Source organism: Engraulis encrasicolus, chromosome 21, assembly GCF_034702125.1.
Source record: "Engraulis encrasicolus isolate BLACKSEA-1 chromosome 21, IST_EnEncr_1.0, whole genome shotgun sequence".
Lineage (NCBI taxonomy): Eukaryota > Metazoa > Chordata > Actinopteri > Clupeiformes > Engraulidae > Engraulis > Engraulis encrasicolus.
Genome location: NC_085877.1, coordinates 13,311,892 through 13,334,689, shown reverse-complemented (window position 1 = coordinate 13,334,689; position 22,798 = coordinate 13,311,892). Strand labels below are relative to the sequence as shown.

General features: G+C 44.7%; 1 protein-coding gene across 1 annotated transcript in view; it reads right to left on the bottom strand.

The window, feature by feature from the left end:
* The window catches only part of slc7a8a (solute carrier family 7 member 8a), a 37,622-nt gene extending 15,209 nt beyond the window's left edge, over window positions 1-22,413 (bottom strand). Inside the window, exons 1-3 of the mRNA XM_063186233.1 lie at window positions 21,485-22,413; window positions 9,904-10,108; window positions 6,471-6,622 (exon numbers count right to left, since the gene is read on the bottom strand). Of these exons, the coding sequence (XP_063042303.1) occupies window positions 6,471-6,622; window positions 9,904-10,108; window positions 21,485-21,617 (490 nt within the window). The 5' untranslated portion in view covers window positions 21,618-22,413. The remainder of the gene's footprint in view (window positions 1-6,470; window positions 6,623-9,903; window positions 10,109-21,484) is intronic.
* Between the last annotated feature and the right edge of the window lie 385 nt (window positions 22,414-22,798).

The following is a 22,798-nucleotide window of genomic DNA, read 5'->3' as shown; positions in this document are numbered from 1 at the left end:
ACCAGCCAATTTGGCTAGTGGACATTTTTTCTTACCAGCCAAACAGAAGTTCAACTAGCTTTTAATCTCACCAAAATAAACTATGCTTTAGGCTATTTTTTTAAATTATGGCCATTTTGTTCAACTATGTCTACAACACAGATAGGCCTACACTATAGGCCTGCATACTATGCCTATGTAATAAGCATATTATAGGCTATTTTTCATTATTTTTTAACTTCTGCATTATTTTTTACTTTCATTACTTAGGCCTGATCAATTTCATTAGTTTTTATTCAATTCCTCTGAAAACAGTGAATCACATCTCAAGCCACTCACATAACAGACCTTAACATACAGTAACCAAACACAGCCAAACACTACAAAACCTCACATACGCACACCCTAAGGAAGGAGCAGAGATGAGAGGAAAAGGAGAGGAGAGAGGAGGAGCTCTTCTCTACCATGCGCAACAAAATGACAAGAAGCCTATGTTTAACTTGAAGTAAATAATATCACGGGAATCTTCGCTTCATTTGTTACTTCCATAGCTTCGTCGTTAGTTGCTTTTTTGTTATTCTTTTTCTTTCCGATGGCGTGGGCTTTCCAACTTAGTTGCGCGCGCAAGGACTCGGAACATTTCAGAAGACAACTGACAGCTACGCTCACACTACTCTGACAGTCAGCTCTCCTCCTCTGCCCTTGTCGCATTTTCATTCCACAACCACTTTTTTAACATCACTACTACAGGTATTACTGTTACAATTACTACTGGCATTCACAAACACAGAGAACCTTGCTCTAACCCCCGCCACATTCTCATCACTCGCACAAAACATACAGAACAGAAGTAGCTCTATGCATAATCTGCGTTAGTCCTGTTATTGAAACGGTCAGGCCCTCGCAGCTTCAAAAAGGCAGCCTGTTACAGCAAGGTTCATGCTAGTAGCAGTAGCAGTACTAGTGACGTTAAAAAGGTTGTAGCGAAAGCGACGGGAGCATAGGAGGAGAGCTGCCTGTCAGAATAGTGTGAGCGTAGCTGACAGAAGGCTGGTCATCTGAAATGTTTTCAATCCTGGCGCGCGCAACGGCATGGAGTTGCCGCTCGCTGCACTGGAAAGCCCACGGTGGGAGGCTACGTCGTGACGCAAGTGTCCATGGGTAATGTAGGAAATCTCGCCGTCTAACGTTTGTCATAGCAGCGGTTTACCGTTCATACTTTACCGTACTCGGGCGCCACTAGCCAAATAGGCGGGTAGGTATTTTTTTCTACTAGCCAAAATTATTTTTCACCCGTGTTTGGCGGGTTGGCGTGTGTTAATTTAGAGCCCTGCTTGTACATATGTAAAGCAATAAACCAATTATTGCATCGGCTGCTGGTGTGCGAGTTCCACTCTTTGCTTCTGTGGATATTCCAACTCTACAAATGTTAAATGAACACTGCAAATGTTTCTGCATACACTCATATCACTTACTACAGCGCTGACACAGCTAGCTAGTGGCCTGGCTAGTTAGACCGTAAGAACATATTTGTATTGCAACTACTTGGTTACCTTACACCACCCATCAGCCAGGTACAACAAACAGATAATTCAGAGAGGTTTCGTATGACAAGACAGTGAATGTACTGTATGGACTGACTGTCTAAAAATAATCAATGGCTGAACAGCAAACAATGACAAGCTGTTTTAAGAGGGAGGTTAAGGAGGGGGTCCTTTCTTTTGAAAGTCACAAAATTGATGTCTGGATTGCAGTGAGAAAATTAATCTGGGCCGAGATTCTTTTCTTTTATCCTTGTCTCTAAACCAGTCGAGCTGCTGTTCACTAATATGTGAACAGTGCAAAACTGTAATTAAAAGACAGAAAAGCAGACTCTTTTGAACAGGGGAAGAAAAAGGCTCACAGTTTTGCTGTTGGCCATACATGTCCTTGGAAAAGTGCCAAACATCTTTAACAATTTGTGTGGATTTAACAGCTGACTGACTGTACCTGCTGTTTGTATGTGAATCAGCAGGTCTCTTCTTCTCGGTACAGGGCTGTTAAGACAGCTCCCATATCCCATAACTAATAACAACCACGTGTACCTAAAGGGGGGATATCACCCAATATCACCCACCCAATTATCAACCAATAGACATCACCCAATATCACCCACCCAAATATCACCCACCCAAATATCACCCAATAGATATCACCCAAACCTGGATCAACATTGGGTGATATCTAGCACTAAAATGGGTGGAGTGGATAAAAGTGGGTGAGGTGCGAGATGTCAGAGTGAATACAATGAAGCAGCAGCGAAACGCTGTGTCTACTCTACCTAATAAACTACCAGCAAAGAAGACCAGTGTCAGTGATGTATCCCTCTTTTATGGGGAAATATTAATTCTTTGAAAAATCACATCTTTGTCTCTCAGAAATAAATACAGTCTTATTGACTTCTTACATTGTTTGTCAAGAAATCCCATTAAGCGAGCAGACAGACACAAACACAGATTAATATAACATCTTATTTGTTTTCGAAAGAACGTAGAAGAATTCTAGGAATTCTAGGAATGAATATTTCCTCTTCTGCACGCAGGTTATTGCCAATACACTGGTACAGTGTTTCTTATTTAAATGTTGCCCACTCTATGTCTGTTTGTCTGTCTGTCTGTCTGTCTGTCTGCCTATCTGTCTGTCTGTTGGTAATGCTACAGTATTTGTTCAGTTTTGTCCACTCTGTCTGTCTGCCTGCCTGCCTGTCTGTCTGTCTTTTTTGTCTGTCTGTCTGTCTGTCTGTCTGTCTGTATCGATGGTTGTCTGTCTGGATGCCTCTTGGTGTGGTTTCTGAAGGTTCTAGGAAAAGAGACACAGATGCTGGGCTCGTGTGGGCTGCAGTGGCCCATTTCCTTCCACAAAACTACCCGTCACCTACATATATATAAGCAGAGTATACAGATTTCACCCTCTCGGTTTACCTCTCCTCTAGTCTCCTCTGGACGCCCCCATGTGCAGACCCAGACAACCCCATAAAACACAAGACAGACAGATGAGAAAGACATGTGGGGAGGTAAAAGACAGAAGGAGGGCAAGATGAACGAACGAGTGACGGACTGCATCATATTTTTCGGCTTGACCCTTCACCCACTTCTGCTAGGTCAACCCCAATACAGAGGAAAAAACAAAAACATGACACACCTGATGAAAAAACAAAAAAAATTACCCTTCGTGCAGCTGTAAAAAAAAAACACATTCTGCCCAGCAACATCTATCCAATGACATATCAGGTAGCCAGTGTTTAGGTCTTTTCCTTTTCTTTTTTTAAACTACAGACCAATCAGGTTCCAGGGTTCTGAGCGAGCCCTACTTCCTGAGCACTACTATGTCTGAGAGCAGCAGAGCGTTGCCCCAGCCAGTTACACAGTAAAAGAAAATGCAGTGTTAATTCAACACTTAGAGAGTAGCCTTGGACCAAACACACTCTAGTCTTGAAGATGTTACATGGACTCTCTATGTGTTGAACTAGCACTGCAAGAAGTAGAGCAGGCCTGAAACCCTCCAACTGTTAACGCTTAAGGGGTTTACAGACAAAGTGGGGTAAACGTCTGACATGGTATTTTAGGTCAAGATAAGGCAACCCGAGAAAACGCAGAGAGGGATTTGCAAACACGAGATCAGGTTTAGCGGGGTGAATGTGTGGTTGCCCAGACTAGTCAACAATGCACTACTTGCACTTTCAAGAGCACTTAATGAAATACATATGCTTTCTCGCCCATTAAGACACATTATTATTAATTTGCTGTTAACTGAAAGGCAATGACCAAGTTATAGTTATATTAACGTTTCAGTGACTATTGGTGTTTCACCCGTGGAAATGCGTGCATTATGGGGCTACGTCCAGACATATCAGATGAATAGTCAACTGCCCATTCAGTCATCAGTTTATACGTTTTCTTCTCCTAAAAAGCAAATAAATGGTGTTTTATTATGAGGGGGGAACACTCTACACAGTGCTATGATGTGAAGGCATGTTGTCAGTTGTAGTTGCCTAAGTAAGTTCAGCCATGCACTCTCCAAAAAAATGGGTTGATGAATGTTGTGCTAAAAGTCAATGGGGCCTTCGCACCCACCCCCACCCTCCAACAACCCCCACCCCTCTGTCTCCCTGTCTCTGTCTCTCTGTCTGCACACATCTTGTAATATTTAGGACGTGCATGTGAAGGTTGTAGGGAAGCCAGGCCCTTGGCCCTTTTCGACGCAGCGCAAAGACGCCTGTACGGCCATTTGTCTTTGCATTCAGCCCCCTCTCCCTCTCCCTCTACCTCTCCATGCATCTTCTCACAACCTGTTCATTGTGCTCTCCCTCTGCTTTGCCTCCGTCACGTCCACCTCTCCCCTATTCACATGCATGCAAGTCCATCTCCTACCTTCTCTCTCTTTCTCTCTCTCTCTCTGTCTCTCTCTCTCTCTCTCCCTCTCTGCTGTACGTTTTTCCCTCCTTTTTTGACGCCCCCATGCAACCCCTCCTCTCCCTTTTTCTCTCACGTCGCTGTAACTCCTGTGGCGGTTGCAGCATCCTTTAGGCTGACAACATGCATACAATGTACAACCCTGGCACAACAGCCAGCTACTATGCAGAGCAATCTTTGGCATGCGCTGGGTGACAGTAACTGATTAATTTTCACATAGGTGTCTCCCTTCAGATCCATACCCAGGAGGTGGAGGGAGTGGGGAGGGGGGGTTAGTTCAAGTCAGGCGCACCCTGAATGGGGTGATTCTTGTGGGGACAAGGGACAAGGGACAGGTTGTTAAGGCAATTTGTATGGGGTGTGCGTGCAGCATCCATTCAATTTAGGCTGGTATCTCAAGCAAACTCTTAAAACAAAGCCCCCGTTATAAAATGTGCCGATATGAGAATGACAACGACCAAGTTGTAAAATATTACTAAAAACTTGATGCAATATCATACTAGTAGAGTATAGTAGTATAGTAGTGCTATGGTAGTTAAGTCATTTAGATGACGAGTACAGTTTTCCACTAGTGCAGGGGTGTCAAACTCAAATTGACTGAGGGCCAAAATCAAAATCTGGAACGAAGTTGCGGGCCAAACTCAATATTTATATTAAAAAAAGTACTAAAATGCATTCATGCACATAATACTCATACTCAGTTAAATTTCACACACACACTGTGACACATCAAATTTCATGTTCAAGTCTTGTTACGCTATACATCAATGGTGAATATTGTAATACACATTTGAAATGATCTTGTGGGTCGAATAAAGTTACTACGCGGGCCAGATTTGGCCTCCGGACCTGAGTTTGACATCCCTGCACTAGTGGAATAGTGCCCATAATGAGGCTACAATGCTCAAATTGAACAGGTGCTGATAAAAATGGTAGCAGAAAAAAGGGCTAAAGCAACACTATTCAACACAGATGAAACATACCCGCTGAACATACTTTGAAGGTCTTGTTGTACAAGGGTGCATGTCTGTTTTTGACTCTTTTTCCCCCCTCCATGTTTATCTACGGCTATTATCCTTATTTGCGTTCCTTCAATTTCACTTTGTCCTCTCTCTCTCTCTCTCTCTCTCTCTCTCTCTCTCTCTCTCTCTCTCTCTCTCTCTCTCTCTCTCTCTCTCTCTCTCTCTCTCCATTTTGTTCCCACAGATTCTTTCCCATACTTCTGACCATTCTGCCAACGCCCCCTCTCACACCCCACTACCAACCCCGGTCCCGACAAACCATGCTCCTCCCCCCACTCACCAAACCAACAACGCCACCCCAAACCACTCACCCTGGCCCCTGACCATTCCTTGTTTTTGAAACACTGATACCTTGTATTCCCTCGCTTTCTACCTCCGACCATTTCTCTCTTTCCCTCTCTCTTTCTCTCCCGCCCCCACCATTCCTCTCTCCGTCTATATCCCTTCCTCTCTCTCTCTCTCTCTCTCTCCCCTGTTAGGTACGACAGTCAGCAGTCAGAGGCTGGTCTTGGGCGGGAAACAGGTGCGCACTACCTCCCTCTGTCTGTCTGTCTCTCCCTCTCCCTCTCCCTCCGTCTCTCTCTCTCTCGCTCACCATCTCACCATCCCTCTATCCCTCTATCCCTTCCTCTCTTCTCTTCAGTTTGGTACTCACGTAGGCCAACGGCGGCCAGCCAACAGTTGGAGGCTGTTCCGACGTTCTATATCTCTCCTTCTCTCTCTCAATTCAGTTCGGTTGTGTTTTTATATTGTAGATACCCTATGCACTACAAAAACATATACAGTAATACAATATTTCTCTCTCTTCGCCCCAGGAGGTAGGTTATGTACGCCGATCTGCTCTCTATCGTTCCTCAATTCAATTAAATGATATTATGTTTCTATATATTGGAGATCTTGACAATAACTGGTGCCAATGCCAAGCCCAGTTGGAGATATTACAGTATAATACCACACTATACAGATCATGATCATTTCGATAATGATTTTTCTCCTCATAGGCTGAGTGAGTACTCACGTAGGCAGACGGCGGCCAGGAGTCTCAGGCCGTTCTCGGGGGGGAAGCAGGTGGGGAAGAGGGGCTGCAGCACGTAGTTGGAGAAGGTCAGGGCGATCACGGCCTGGTTGGTGGGGTAGATGACCAGCACGGCGATCCACAGACGCAGGAACCTGGAGTGGGGGAAGCAGAGCGAGAGAGAGAGAGAGAGAGAGAGAGAGAGAGAGAGAGAGAGAGAGAGAGAGAGAGAGAGAGAGAAGTAGACATCTCGTTAGGGTATTGTGCTTGGTAGGGGAAGCATACAGAGAGAGAGAGAGAGAAGACAGTGATTCTCAGTTTGTGAAAAGTCAAAATAATAATTGTGTGTGCGTTGCAGTGAACTATTTATTTGAGTTTTATTGTTTATTGGGTCAGAGGTGGGCCCCCGAACATTTGTGAAAATTTAAAGTGGGACGCAGGTTGGAAACATTTTTTTACCACGTTGACATTATCACACAATGCACAGCTGCAACTAGGCTGAAAGTTAAAAATCTAGATGAATAGGAAACTGTGCAAAGGTTATATGGAGATGATAATATAAATTTGCATAGACAATGAGTAAGGTGAAGCAGCACAAGTGCACTCTGCACAGTCATTCAGACACATGTGCAAGTAGCCCACAGCCACTTATAGGCTAGTATACAGTAGAACACAGGAGTAAACGTCAGAAAGTTACAAGTCCCCCTGCTTACATTAATCCTAATGAGCAACTGTCATATTGCAACTGCAATAGTCCATTTAGTATTGGCAAATTCATGACATCACTTGTGTGATGGTGTTAGGTGCAACAAGCAGTGGGAACGCAGTGCCATTTTCATGTTTTCTGATGCATGAATGTCAATCCATGGCATAACCAGGATCAGACATGGCTGAAACATGAAAACATGTTATTACAAGAAAGGGCAAAAAGTAGGTTAGGCAACAGGTTTATCAATAAAGCCATGAAATATTAGGCGCAACAAGCAAGAAGAAACACATTGGATAGGGTTTTTTTATTTTCTCATGCCTGAATGTTCATTCCTGACAGAAACAGACATTGCTGGAAGCCATCTAACAGTGTATGAAAATATGCTATTGCATGCACGGCAGAGAAGTAGGTTAAGTAACAGGTTGATCTGAGATTTTTGATTTCTAATGCCTGGGTGTTGATTTCTGATGGTAACCGACAGCTTGCTGAAATGGCTTAAAAATGGCTGAAAGCCAGCTTTATAGAAACACATTATTACTTTGAAGGGGGCAAAGGAAGTAGGTTAAGTAGCAGGTGGTTGATCAGAGTTTTAAAAAAATATTTTAATGCCTGGATGTTGATTTCTGACAGAATCAAAAAGTCAAAAGCCAGCTATATGGAAACATGTTATTGCACGGAAGAGGGGAAAATAAGTAGGTGAAGCAGACTGGTTGATTAGCATTTGTTTCTTATTTCTAATGTTGAATGTCGATTTCAGACAGAAATAGAAATCCAGCCATATGGAAACGTGTTATTGCACGGTAGAGCACAAATTAAGTAGGTTAAGTAGGCTGAGTGGTGAGTGGTGCATTAGTGCAGTTATATATGTCTAATCGCTGGCCTAATGAGCCTCCCAATCCCATGATCCTCTCTGCCTTTAGTGGTGGAGTGGCGACATGGCACAAGTACTCCCTAGCCAGAGGTTAGCTAAACAGCTAAAGGGTCTTGCTCTTTTTTTTCAAAGAAAGTTACTAGAGTTCATGAAAGTTGCTACTTTGTGGTGAATGCAGACTAATTAGTGCATGCTTTTGGATCTTGAAACTGTCTGTGACCCCCTAAGGCACTGGATCAACCTGTGGAGCGATTCAGGGTTTTTTCTGGCTCTCTAAGGTTGTTCTTTTAGGGACAATATTGAACAGGCCTGCACTGGTCTTTGCGAGGTAATTGCTCTGTCTTTCGTTTTTTTTTTCTCTCCAAAACGAAAACACAGAAACTTCTCCAGACGAGAGATTTCTATCAGTGCAAGAGCACCAATCTGGGTCAGAGAAGACACACCCCTACTCTGTTCCATTCCCCCCTGCCTGCTGCTTTGCCAAACTAGCGGCCAGGGCTCCTGCAAGTTATATCTAAATTCCATGAGAGAGATCCCAGCATGTCTGGTGTTCACCTTGGCCAACTCCCAGCCTGACCTTGCTCTCTCTGTCTGTTGTGTCTGCCTGGAGTGAAAAGGACCTGAGAATTCCGTGGCAGAATCAATTATTTGACCACAGGCACTTTGGAGTGTTCTGACGATATCTACTTGGTGTAACCAGTTTGTTGTTAACATAACCTTAACCGAGGGTGACCAGATGTCCCCGGGACAGTCCCGATTTGGAGTTGTGTGTCCCAGGTCCCGAGCAAACTCTGTCGGGACACAAATATGTCCCGGTTTTGGCCACCCGCTACATTGCGCTGCATGTCTATCTGGGTAAATATATGGAAAAGATTAGACTACATATTTACCTGCCACAATTAATGGCAGCCAACTCTTGTATAGAAAGTCTGAGGAAGTCAGTTGCGATTTGTAATTCCTCCCCCTAAAATTGATTAGAATGTAGGAAATTGCATTTAATAAATAAAAAACAATTCTGGGGAGGGCCTGCCAAATAGTCCTTTCTAAGTCACGCGCAAAGTGTCCCGGTTTCAGACTACAAAAATTTGGTCACTCCATCTTAACCCAAACTCTACCCCTAACCCTATCCATTGACCTAAGAGTGGTTTGTAGCGAAGCTCGAAAGGTAGGCTTCAATGACAAGACAGTATCTCTCTTTGCTTTTTAGTCATGTGCTCTCAAATCTATATGCCACTCTGCCAGTGGGTTGGATTGGTCGGTTGATTGGAAACCAGTTTGGGTTTGAGTGTTTGCACATGATGTGACCTCTTTCCATCGCAAGGGCCCTTCATTGTTGGCAGATTTGTTTTGTAAATGGTCTACCCACATTGTTTTCAGTAAACGTCTCTCTGTAAGTTTCAGACAGGAAATGGCACATTCATGCTCTCGTCTCGTGAATGCTCTCCTTCATCTTACACCCCCACACAATGTGGCACATAGCAGCCATCTTGTAATCATGTATATTCAATCAGTCTCACACAGGTCCAGGTTTCCTCCAGCAACTTTACAGTTAGGGCGACCTCATAGACAACAAACACCTACCACCTTGACTAGATCCCATGAAAAGATTTTTTCTTCATTCATTTATTTCTTGTGAATCGAGTGTGTGTGTGTGTGTGTGTGTGTGTGTATGTGTGTGTGTGTGTGTGTGTGTGTATGTGTGTGTGTGTGTGTGTGTGTGTGTGTGTGTGTGTGCGCGCTCGCAAATGTTTTACCAAATGTTTACCAAAATGTATAAGCCTGATAGCTCCCCTCCACGTTGACTACAGTCTGTCTTGATCCTATACACAACAGACTTAGTATATATAAAACCTTACCCGGCCAGGCCGCCGAAGATATCCTTGACGTAGGAGTAGTCTCCTCCGGACTTGGGGATGGTGACGCCCAGCTCGGCGTAGCAGAGAGCTCCGATGGCAGTGATGACGCCCGTGATGATCCAGACAATGAGGGCCAGGCCCACCGAGCTGGCATTCTCCAGCACCCCCTTGGGGCTCACAAAGATACCCGAGCCGATGATGTTACCTGGGGAGACGGAGTAAAGAATATTTATTAGATATTGGATACCTGGAAGATTGGGGTAGAGGATATTTATGGGGTTAATAGATGTTGGATATACCTAGAAGATGGGAAAATTAGGGGTATTTAGGGGGTTGATAGATGTTGGATAGCATTGCTGTCAACCAGAAACCTTGTATCTCTTTTTCTACTTATTGATTTATACATTTCAAATTGAGAAAATGTCAAAATAAATACCGTTTAACAATTCAACATTTAAGTTAGTTGTTAAATAATTTATCATACATAGGCCTATGTACTCACGGAGACGGTAATGATTTATATTTTATAATGAATGAAGAACGAATATAAAATAATAAAAAATAAAGATATGAGGTTATTGCTGGGCAGCGACGTTAGGGTAGGTAGCCTCATTATGGGCACTGTTCTGCCAAATGGAATGCTGTCATATTCAGATAACAGACTCGACTACCATTGCAACACACTATTACGACATTACACAGAGTAAAACATCACCACTCGGAATAAAACACAGAGTAATACATCACAATTTGGACTTGACCTGGGCCCCTATGGGCAGTCAGTCCATAAATGGATAGGGGCATTAATGCATTGCTCACAGAAACCCTACACTATAGGTGATCAAATGCATGTAGCGTTTACAGTGGTGCACAAGTAATAGAAAAAAGACGCAAATCAAAAACAAGATTGCACATGTGCAAGGTGTAATTAACCGAAATCTGATTCTTTACATGACTTAATTATGTTCACTTTACAGGGAAATACAACCAGTCCAGCCAAACTTGAGAATGACTAACCGCCCCACGACCAATTATAACCCAAGTGACTTCTAAAGATACTTGTGCACAAGTGCTGTACAAGAGCTACAGTACTTCACTACAACATCATTCAGATGCGAACAACTGCGCTCAAGGGGGAAGGCATAAAGGATAGGAAGGATGGAGAGAATAGGAGAGCGGGAAGGGAGAACAGGAACACGCGGGACCGGGAGACAGGAGGTTGAGAATTTTCGCTGAGTCAGTCTTCGACAATGGTGAGAAAGGGAGAAAAAGGGGGTGAGCGGGTGCAAACGAACAAGTGCGTCAAACTGAAAAAGGAAAAAGTGCAACAAGCGCAGGGATAGGGTCAGGGTCAGGGAGCTAGGATTTACAATTTTAATAATGCACCAATGCCCCCATATAAGCGTCGCCCACAACCGACCTACCATTGTGTCTGCTTAGATTTAAACAAACCAAACACAGACACAACAGAGTGAAATGGGAAAGGCGGCCCGACAAGATGCTCGGTCAGTGAGAGACAAAAGGAGAAGAGATAGATAGAGAGCGGAGGAAAAGAAAACACAGACGCACCGACACAAAGACAAAGGAGTTCACACGCACGCAGAGAGACACCCACGCAACACAGTCGGACAGAGAGATTAAAGCAGAGGTGGGAGAACAGAGGGAGGGAAAAGAGAGAGAGAGAGAGAGAAGAGAGAGAGAAGAGAGAGAGAGTAGAGACACAACTTCAGAGAGAGAGAGAGAGAGAGAGAGAGAGAGAGAGAGAGAGAGAGAGAGAGAGAGTAGAGACACAACTTCAGAGAGAGGGTGAGAGAGAGAGAGAGAGAGAGAGAGAGAGTTAGAGAGAAGAAGAAGAAAAGAAGAGGCAGCTTCAGAGAGTAAGAGAGAGTCCAGTCTGCTCTCAGTTCCACTTGAAAAGACCCATGTTGCCCATCTCTTGCTGATTCAGATGACAGCTCCACAAGTGCCCCCCTGGGAGCACTGCAGCATCACTGGGGCCTGCTGGATCAAAGGTAGCCAGCCCTCATGGCCTCTGCTCTGAGCGACGTACAACTTGACACCCCAGGCCCTCGCCCTTGTACCTCCTAAACCTACCACCACCACCACCCGCCTTTACTTTTCAAAAACCACACTTGGCCCCAACAACCTCCCGACCCAGACAGCCCCCGGCACCATGTGCTTTCGCTGCAGTGGTGCTGCACTTGACAGCCTAGGCCCCTCACGCTCTACAGCCCCAACAATCGTCCGGGTTTCTTTTTCAAACCCATGCCATCCCAACAGCCTACTCGGGCTGAGAGAGTTACTTTGTCTGCAGGGATGTACTTTTCACCACAGGCCCTCACCTTTGAACATTTTGGACATGGAAGAGAGAAGGATATAATTTCAATTACATTACATTACATTACATTACATTACGCTTTGCCGATGCTTTTATCCAAAGTGACTTACAGTTATCCTTTTTCAGGGTATTGGTTACAGTCCCTGGAGCAATATGGGATCAGGTGCCTTGCTCAAGGGCACTTCAGCGTTGGATCGAGGTGTAGGGAGAGGTCAGTTGGGATTCAACAACCCCCAGATTGAAAGAACCAACTCCCTAAAACGCTTGACCACGACTGGTTGTATGTTCAGTGCATGTGAAGAATTTACAAATAAAATGACCTGACTTGACTTTTCTCTTCAAACCCATACCTTCCCAACAAGCTCCAAGGAATGAAACTCAACAAGGTTCCCGACCAGTTCCTGCCCTTCTATGCTTTCCACTGTATTGCAAGGCTCTCAACCCCCACCATTGCCAGCCTTTGCATGTTCAAACCCAACAACCTCCTAGCACTAGAACAACCCCAACCAGCTTCAATCCTAACCAGCTCGCTCCCTTGTGTGCTTTTCTGCTGCAACGCACTTGGACTTAACACCGCCGACCCCCCCACCTCTCCAACCTTTCCCTTTCCAAACACCCTATCACCCCTGAACCCCCCCCAACCAACCCACCTCTTAGAAGTGCCTGCCGAAACCCAACAGCGTAACATAACAACTGTGGCAAAGGTTAGGTGCTTGAGGCCGACCGGCCGGCTGGTCAGTTGGTCGAGTCAGAGAGTCGGGCCGGGCAGATTGCACAGGCCACGCATGGAGACAGCCTGGGCCCCTGTCGCTGTACAGAGGTCAAAGGTGACGGACTTCTGCGTGCTGAGTAACCATGTGAAATATCTGGATCATGAGGAGCGGAGGTGAGGACGTGGGGGTGGGAGAGTAGGCGAGTGGGAGAGTGACGACCACAATGGTTGCTCAGTCCATAGACATATACTACACGTATATGAAGACACGAGATGTACTGTATAATAAGTACATTCCTGATGAGCCGTAGTTATTTAATTTCAGTGAACCCTACTGCTTGGTTGGTTTGAATTGTTGTTCTTGATAGTCGGCATATACATAGTAGCCTATAGAATATATAAAATATAAAATATGCATATAAAATATTGAATACGACATATCTTTTTGATAGAGATTGCAATTATTTAAAAATGCTTTCCTGAAAAGCAGTAAGTCATGTCAACTCTTCATACAGTATAGTATACTATACATAGCCCAGCCCTCTCAAGGGTGGGTGCCAGCCTTGGCTCGCTCTGAGGTTTACACATTTTTAGAAACTATTCATAGAAATCTGGCTGGAGGGGGTGGGCAACTCTTGCTAACTATACTTCAAGGAAACGACCCACAGCATAGTACGTAGTCCACTGTGTGTCTGTGTGCGTATGCGTGCAAGTGTGTGTGTGCATGTGTGTCTCTGTGTATAGAGGGGGCCGTATATGCGCTAAGCACCAAGAGTGTGCCCCAACATGTGTTTTTACTTAATGTCGTTTAGCCCACGTGTGTGTGTGTGTGTGTGTGTGCCTACCATGCCATCTTTTTACACCCCCACTGGGCTGAATTACACTGGCCAGAGCAAGGCTGGTATTGCACAACGCAAGATAACTGGCAAATGTCCACTGCATTCTGTGAATTTATGGTATTGTGGTGGAAAGTCCTTTTTGTGTTTTCTGTTTATACGAACCTATGCTTTAACCCAACCCCTTACCCCTTACCCCACATACACTTACACACGTGAAAAAAAAGTCACTTAAGGCTTTCCATATGTACGAGGGTGCAGTTGCATAACATTTTATGGTTGCAGGACTAGTATTTCATACTCCAAGGCTGGATGGATGGATGGAGGGACGGGAGGCCTTGTAGAAGGAGAGAGGAACTTGTGCAATCTGGTTTGGTCTTGAGCTTCACTATAAAAGTGAAGTACGGCAAGTCTTCAGGCCACAGAGATGGGTTCTGATGGACACAGCTTGAGATCAGGACTCGAGGTCGAGATCAGTTTTACTTTACAGTTTACCATTTTACTTTGCAGACATTCCTGTACACGCTTGGGAACACAGGCCTCTTCTTGAGGGTCAGGGACCATCAGTCTTGAGGGTCACAATAAATGTTAAGAACTATGACAAATATGAGACTGCAGAAATGGGCTCAGATGACTACTAAGACCAAGACACGGACAAGAGCAGTTTGGCCACGATTGCATTGGTCTTCAGCTTTACAATAAAAGTGAAGAATGACTAGGCTCTAGGCTGTAGAGGTTGTTTTAGAATCTAAGACTTAGATGGCCACAGATTAAGCCTTTAAGATGCTGCCCTTGTTATGAGTTAGCGGTTACCAGAATGGTAATGACCAAGTCGTGATGTATTACTAAAGGCCCTGTGCACTGTCATAGTGGTGTAGTACTGTGATTGAAAGTTTTTTTCAGTCACTATTACAAGGACAAGGAGAGTTTGGCCTTGATCAGATGACTACTACTAAGATTAAGATTATCAAGGACATGGGCAGTTTGACCCAGATTGCTAGGGAAGTGGGGGTATTACAGGGGTGGCTGCCTGCATATGATCCGCATATGACACTAGAGCCCTGATATGCTGGCGTGTGGAAAAGAAATTCAGGAGTTATGGAAAACATAACTAATATAACACATAAATGGTCAAATACCTAGTAGGCCTATTCCGTTCTACTATTTGAGCTCAGCAGTAGTGTTGGTAGGCTGCAGAGATGGGTTCAAGTCTAAGATCAGGACATGGGCAGCAGTTTGACCTAGATTTCACGAGGGGGGCTTGCTTCTTTTGCTTTCATGTGATCAGAAAAACTAGGCCCTGGTGTGCTGACTCGTGGGGAACACAATGCACACTCTAGTTGGTTTCCTGCTCTCCTTGCAAGCCCACTTCCTTTTGCGGACGAAAAATGACATTAAAAAGAGGCACACATCTCTTTTCTCACACATCCATCCACTAGAACTCAGCCTTCAAGCACCCACCGCCCCCCACACAACCACACCTCCCCTTCCCACTCGGGTATAAAAGCCCGCCACCCCCACCCCCTCGCCCTCGCCCCACCATCCACCTCCCCCACAGAATCGATCGTGCTCTATTGACCGTGCTTCTCTCTAAGAGGCTCGTGATTTATCTCCCGCAGTAGAAATCAGAGCAGGGCTGTCCTTACATCCCTCTTTTAACTCCCCAGGAGCTGCGTCTCACAGTGAGATCCATCAGGTTGACAGATATAAAACAGAGACGTCACTACAGCAGCATCATTGTGCTGGGTTAGTAACAAATGCATGTTGATGGATTTCAATAACCATGGGCCTTTTTTCTCTTGACATTCAACACCTTTGATTCATTGCATTCGTAGCAGGTGTAAGTTGCATATGGTGGAATAGATATAAACACACATATGCTACTTTATTCTATGGTTTCTGGCTGAAACTGGTAGGTGTTCGTACCTGCTTTGATTCAAAACGGAACTTGTTTAACATCATTGTGAAAAGGGTGAATTAGCATAAAGTGATTGCATATAGAAGAGGGAGCACTTAATAGTGACTCCGAGCACTGGCTGTACATGTACATGTCTTGCAGTGCTATTCTTGGGGTCCAATCAATATTGCATGGCGTGGCTGGCATCAAACGGCGGGCTAACATACAAAGACTCAATCACTAGAAAACCCCTCCTGCTGGTTTTCCAGGTAAAGGCGCTAAAGGTCTTTCCAAGGCTGCAAGCCACTATCAAGATTAGGCAATGCTGCTGTGGTGCTATCAAGAAAAGAAACAGCGGCGGCACGAATGCACAAGCCAAGCATAAAGACGTGGCAGCGAGCCAGCCACGATATTTCACTAATCTCAAAGTCCTAAGGTGATTTAGCTAGCCTAGTAGCGCTCAGTCAGAGAAAAGTGTGCGGGGCGTCCGCCATGCAAGCAATTCGCTTTCATTTCCTCTTCAGGACAAACCTTCAAAGAAAGGTTTTAGAGTGAGAAGTCTGCACACTTGAAATCCTTTTTGTGTTTCTCTTTTTTATGGCAGAACTATGTTTCATACCATTGAGGTTCTCTTCAGATTCTCTAGATTTCAAGTGTGCAGAGTAGGCCTACACACTCCTCATTTTAAAAACTTGCATCAACCTGTGTCCTGCATCTTCTTAACTTGGGATGTGTTGGGATTGGGATCTTCCTGCTCAGCTGAGTCAAAGAAAAGACCTAACTTCTTAAAGAACACAAAGCAAGAGACTTTCTAAAATATGAGAGAAGGACTTGTAACTCTGTGGTGATACTTTCATTGTAATTTCTCAGCAATTTCAGTCTAATTTTATGGTAAAGACCAGAGATGTGGACTTGTGACTTGTGACTCGGACTGACTTGTGACTTGAGTCACAAATGACTCGACTTGAGACTTGACTTGCCAATATTAGGAGTGACTTGTGACTTGACTCGACTTGTACGCTATTGACTTGAGACTTGACTCGACTTGACAGTTTTAGCTTGCAATGACTTGCAATTGTGCTCCAAGTCAATGAATATATATATTTTTTTGCATTTTGTGTGTGAAAAAAATGCATGAAAGAAAGAAAAAATAAATGATTTACCTTCAACCATAGTCAAAAACCATGCTAAAAAATATATATGATCAAGTGTGGGTTGCATGGTCACCCAAACAAACATGAAAGCTTGTCTGCAGCCGTGCTGTAATGGTTAGGGAGTTGGGCTGGAGATCACAGAGTTGCAGGTTTGAATCCCACCCTTAAACCCACCTCTTCCTACATCTCCATCCATGACTGAAGTGCCCTTGAGCAAGGCACTCAAAGGACTGTCACCAATATATGCGTTGGATAAAAGATAAAAGTAATTTAATGAATAATTATAAACCGTGGTAAAACCATGGTTAGTTTTCAGAGTAAAACCATGGTTCAATTTATAGTTAAACCTAGTAAAACCAAAAACCATGCTAAAAAAAACCTGAAATCATAGTATACCATGGTCGATTTTCGGGACATGACTGGCGAAGGGGGACATGCAAAGCAGTGTGGAGAGGTAATGAATTTATGACCAAAGATAATTGTCAATATTGCACATAGAATACAAGGTGACTTGTTAATGACTTGGAAAAAATAAGACTTGGACTTGGACTTGACTTTGCTTTGTCACGACTTGGACTTGGACTTGACTTGACTTGGCTTTGACACGACTTGGACTTGGACTTGACTTGGTCAAATGTGTCGTAACTTGTGACTTGACTCGGACTTGATTGGAATGACTTGAGACTTACTTGCGACTTGCAAATTAGTGACTTGGTCCCATCTCTGGTAATAACTGCTTGTTATTAGTAATAACAGCAAAATAACCATATGGTTTCCAGTGCAATTACTCTATAATTTCTCATTAATAACAGCAAAAAAAACCATACAGTTTCCAGTGCAATTATGCTGTAGTTTCTAGTTAGCGGGCCTTACCACAATTACTATGCATGTTTATGCCACCGGATGTAACTTATATCGGCTTCAAAAGCATTGAAGGGAAAGTGTCTGCACAATAATTAATTCATACACTCTAGACAATGATAAATCCACTCTCTACGTGTTGAATTAACACTGGATTTTGACTGCGTGCCACCGCAAAATGCACAGCCTCACAAAACCTACACTTGGCCAGGGATGGATTATGACTCCATGGGCCCTCTGGGCCAGACAACAAGAAAAGCCCCCCCTCCATGGATGGGTGTTGTTAGTCTACAAAATAGATTCAGATTTAGTTTCAGACGACATGTTTAAGACCCTACGTCATTGGGGGGTTTGTCCCCAGAGAAGATGTGAAAATACAGCTGTTAAAGTGTGAGTTTAATGCAAGATGAGAAAGGACATATAGAGGCTTAGGCTTCAGGGCCCCCTTGACCCTTGGGCCCCTGGGCCTGGGCCCGGTAGGCCCGTGCAGTAATACGTCCTTGCACTTGGCCCACCTCCAGACACCCACGCAGCTAGCCAGCACGCTGCAGCACCACAGTATCAGCACTTCTGCAGAGGCTAATGGGCTATGAGAGCACCAAAGGCAGGTGTCTGCAGTCTCCAGTCTCCAGTGCAGGCCGCGCCGGGCCAAGCCAAGCCAAGCCAAACCAGTCCAGACCAGGAGTTTTAAATCCCTCCAACGAACGCCTGAGCCCTCATGACTGCATTGCTTTGATTAGTGCTACGTCTCTCCACCACTACATACCCCCCCAACCCCAACTCCACTTCATATACCCCCAACCCCACCTAAAACCTCCTCCAAGTTTTTAATCCTTATCCAGAACGCACCCTGACTTGAAAGCTGTGGACAGCCATTCTTCTACATTACACCCAACCAACCACCACCGCTACTACCACCTACCTTACACTCATACAGCCCCCCACCACCACCACCAAAAACCGCCTGCTTTACACCCACCTGACTCTGAGATTAATCCTGCAGAAATGGACTCTGATTTTAAAAGCTATGGACAGACCACCATTCTTCTACCGTACACCCAGCCACCACCACCTCCACCTCCACCACCCAAAACTGCTCAGCCTACCACCCCACCCCTACCCTGACCTTACACCTACATCATCACCTGCCTTACACACCCAACCCACCCAACTCCAAGTTTAATCCTTCTCCAGAATGCACCCTGATTTAAAAGCTGAAGACAACACACCCAACCACCACCACCACCACCTCTTGCCATTGAGCCAAAGCTTCGCACCCCCCCCACACATCCTACCGCCTCTGCTTGCAATCACAGGTGTTTCCATCCACCACCACATGGCAGCAGCTTATCCACATGAAGCAAACACACACACACACACACACACACACACACACACACACACACACACACACACACACACACACACACACACACACACACACACACACACACACACACACACACGCACACACACTCAGAGGACCAATAAAGGGCATTATCTGGGCAAAAGTTTCCCTTTCCAACCAACCTGACTGTAGACTGGATTGGACAGGGTCAGAGATTGTTGTGTGTGTGTGGGTGTGTGTGTGTGAGAGAGAGAGAGAGAGAGAGAGAGAGAGAGAGAGAGAGAGAGAGAGAGAGAGAGAGAGAGAGAGAGAGAGAGAGAGAGAGAGAGAAAGCACGCAACTGATAGGTAGGATAGTCGGATTGATTGTGTTCGACTGCTCTTGTCTTGGCTGCTGAGAAAGTTTAGCGAAGCGAACTCTGATCAAAGCCCCATGGCGATTATGTGCCGTGGCATCTGATAAGAACATTCACGTGAGCCAAAGTCGTTTTACTGCCGTTAGAATGAATGAGTGACCCGATCAAGGCCTCCTGTCGCTCAGCGACCGCGACTCACATGTGGCAGCACTGAATTCTATCATCTGAAGGTGCTACTGAAGTTCAGGTGGAGTAGACCCTGTTGCCAGAGGAGCTTTAAAGGTGCACTGTGTAGAATGGTGGCCAGAGTAGGTATTGCAACTATGCTGCTCATTGAAACAGTGATGTCAAATCCCATTTTGGATCTTTCATGAATATTTACTAAATAATAAACTAATAATGTCTGGTATGACCAAGATACAATACATTTTGCAGCAAAAAATGTCTAGTTGAGGAAAATCCAATTGGCGGACATGGAGAAGATCCACCTTTTTACGTCATGCAATTTGCATACGCGTCATAAAGAATACTTAGAATTTGATTGTGGTGGTAAGTATTCCTGAAAAGGTTAACATTTGTGAATTTGGGGGGGGGGGGCGACACATTCTAAAGGTCCCTGCTGTGGTTCCATCAGTAATCTCCATAGAATGCTAGAATAGTATGCTATTTCTATAGTATCTACCTGAATCGCTTCAGCAGGTTCCACCTAGCTTGGCTGGAGGTGAGGGGATGGGGATGGGGGTTGTAGTCTAGCTGGGTGTTGTATCGTATCAGAGCGTGAAGCAGTTCAGGAAGTGTGTAACACATGAATCTGCTCTTTGTGTGCCACGTGTCAGTCATGCACCTACACAGTAGGAACTTTTTGGTGGAACTTGGTGGAACCTCTGGTCTCATATTTTACTATCATGTAACATGATTCTTCAGGACCAGTAGAACACATTTGTCCAGTGGTGTTTGTATGACATACACAGCCTACCCTCCTTCTTTCTGCTTTCTTTTAAACACTACCCAACAGAGATGGGTCACATGTGCCCATATTCTCTGCTTATATCAGGGGTGGGGAACCTTTTTCATTTGAAGGGCCACTTCAAATTCCTCCAAGGGCCGTACTATGAACACAGATCAGGATTTCCCCTTGCACTTTGCGCCTACATTGAATGCAGCCACCTTTACAACAGACCTCACCTTCTCTAAGTCCCCAGAAATATAACTTAATTGTATTGCAAATTTAATTTCCATAAATGGCCCTCGAGACATAACCCCTGGCTTAGATCATCGTCTACAACAAATTCAGTGATGCAGCAGAATTTCTGCTGCTCTATGCATCGTCAGAGAGGGGTGGTGATGGTGCATTAAGACATCACAGACTGGCTGCCAGAGAGATGACACTCTCCCGCCACTTGTGGATGGCTCACCAGGCTGGTTTCCATGGTTACTCCAAATGACATCACACTCAAGGTCACACAGACCACTGGACTCTCACTTCTGCTAAAAAGCCAAACAAATGCAGACATCTGAGACAAGACTTCAAGTACCTTAACATCTACATCAGTCTGTCTGGAAGTGATCCATCAGGATTGTGGAAACTGCTCTTGATCATTAAATGTGCCTCACCTATGTGGTAGGCAGGAGGGACTGTGACCTTGTAAGACAACAGACCATTGACATGTATACAGTATGTCAATGCAACAGACCTTCCATAAATAAAGAACAGTAGGCACTATGTCCTTGTACTAAATATGGATACTGAACTTGACCTTTCCAACTATGGCTTTGAACATATTAGTCTGCCATTAAAGTGTCTGGAGTAGGCTATATGAATGGCTGTTCAGAAGGTGGTAAATGTAGGGCTATAGGTCGACTGTACGACATTCAAAAGAAATTGTGCTAGGCAAGCATGGCAGTATTTGTGAAATACAGTGACAGAGGGAGGAGAAGGAGATTCAAGTGTACAAAAGGTTAAAGGGCACACAATTTTGCCTGTTGCTAATGACTACTATCAGGGATGAGAGATAAAGAAAGAGAGATTTGGCGTGCAAGATGTTTGTAACAGGATTGTTGTGTAGACTGTAGGACTTACCAACGATAATGCCACAAGCACTAACAAGTCCAATTTCTTTCTTCAGGGCGACTCCTCCACCCCCAGCGTCGGATCCAGCGTCCCCGCCGTTGGACTCCGACGTGGTCCCGCGTTGCCTCGGTCCATCACTCATTGCGCTGATTGAGTTGTTGGATCCCCTTACGACGGCACTTGGTGGTTTACTGGCTGGTGCGTTTCAGCAGCAACGCACGATTCCTTTTGGTCAGGTAGCGGTTGATGCTGTCAGCTGGCGTTGAAAATATCTTTGCCAACTGTCACTGATCACAGTGCGCGGTTGTTCATTTAGGAATTATTTGGTTACAAAAAAAGTAAGAGCTCGGTAAGATATAAATATAAAAATCACTTTGGCGAATCCGCCTTGAAAATAGTTCAGAGAGAAAAACTCAAAAATAATTTATGACTACAGCAGCATCAAGATTGCGCTCACGTGTTACGCACGGAGAGAACGGGGTGAATGAAATAACCGTCCTCACTGCTACATGTAAATATATTTCTGTACACAAATGATTAGTCCAGCTTGTTATTTCCGCTTCTAGATTATGTAGCCTAGTTATTTCTTTTTCTTTCCGTTTTTGCACACGTGCAATTCAAGACAAGAACAAAAACAACAGTGTAGTTACTTCCTGGAATGTCCTTTGGTGCTTGTTTGCGCTACTTAAAAATGACAGCAGTCTCCAAAGCAGCAGTTCAGAAATTTCAGCAAACCTCTTTGTTGTCAAGCGTTATTTTCCTGTTCCAGAAATACAGCTCTTCCTTGTCCCAGGTGAGGAAAAGAAAAGCATCCTTTTTTCAAATCGGCAACCATTCGACCCGACGGAAATAAAATAGCATCCGTGTTTTGGGGTCCGTACCGGCACCACTGTCTTTGGCGTCGTGAAGTCGTATCCGATTGATTGTATTCAGGGATGTATTTATCCTACACCCCTCGCATAAATACAGTAGCACCTCCCCCTTGACGTCCCCCGTCTCTCCCCCTTCACCACCAGCACCAACCTCCACCGCACAGCTGAACACTTGTTTTGTACGTTACCCCCTCCCCCAGTGTCTAAAAAATGGGTTCACTACCGATTGCAGTTAGTGGCCCATCCACCACACCCTCTTTATCTCTGATTAAAACAACGCAATCATCAACGGAGATTGATTGTTGATTAATTTGTCTGATTGTGTGAACGGTACAGTTTTCCAGGGATTACCCATAGATTTCTCTCTCTCTCTCTCTCTCTCTCTCTCTCTCTCTCTCTCTCTCTCTCTCTCTCTCTCTCTCTCTCTCTCTCTCTCTCTCTCACACACACA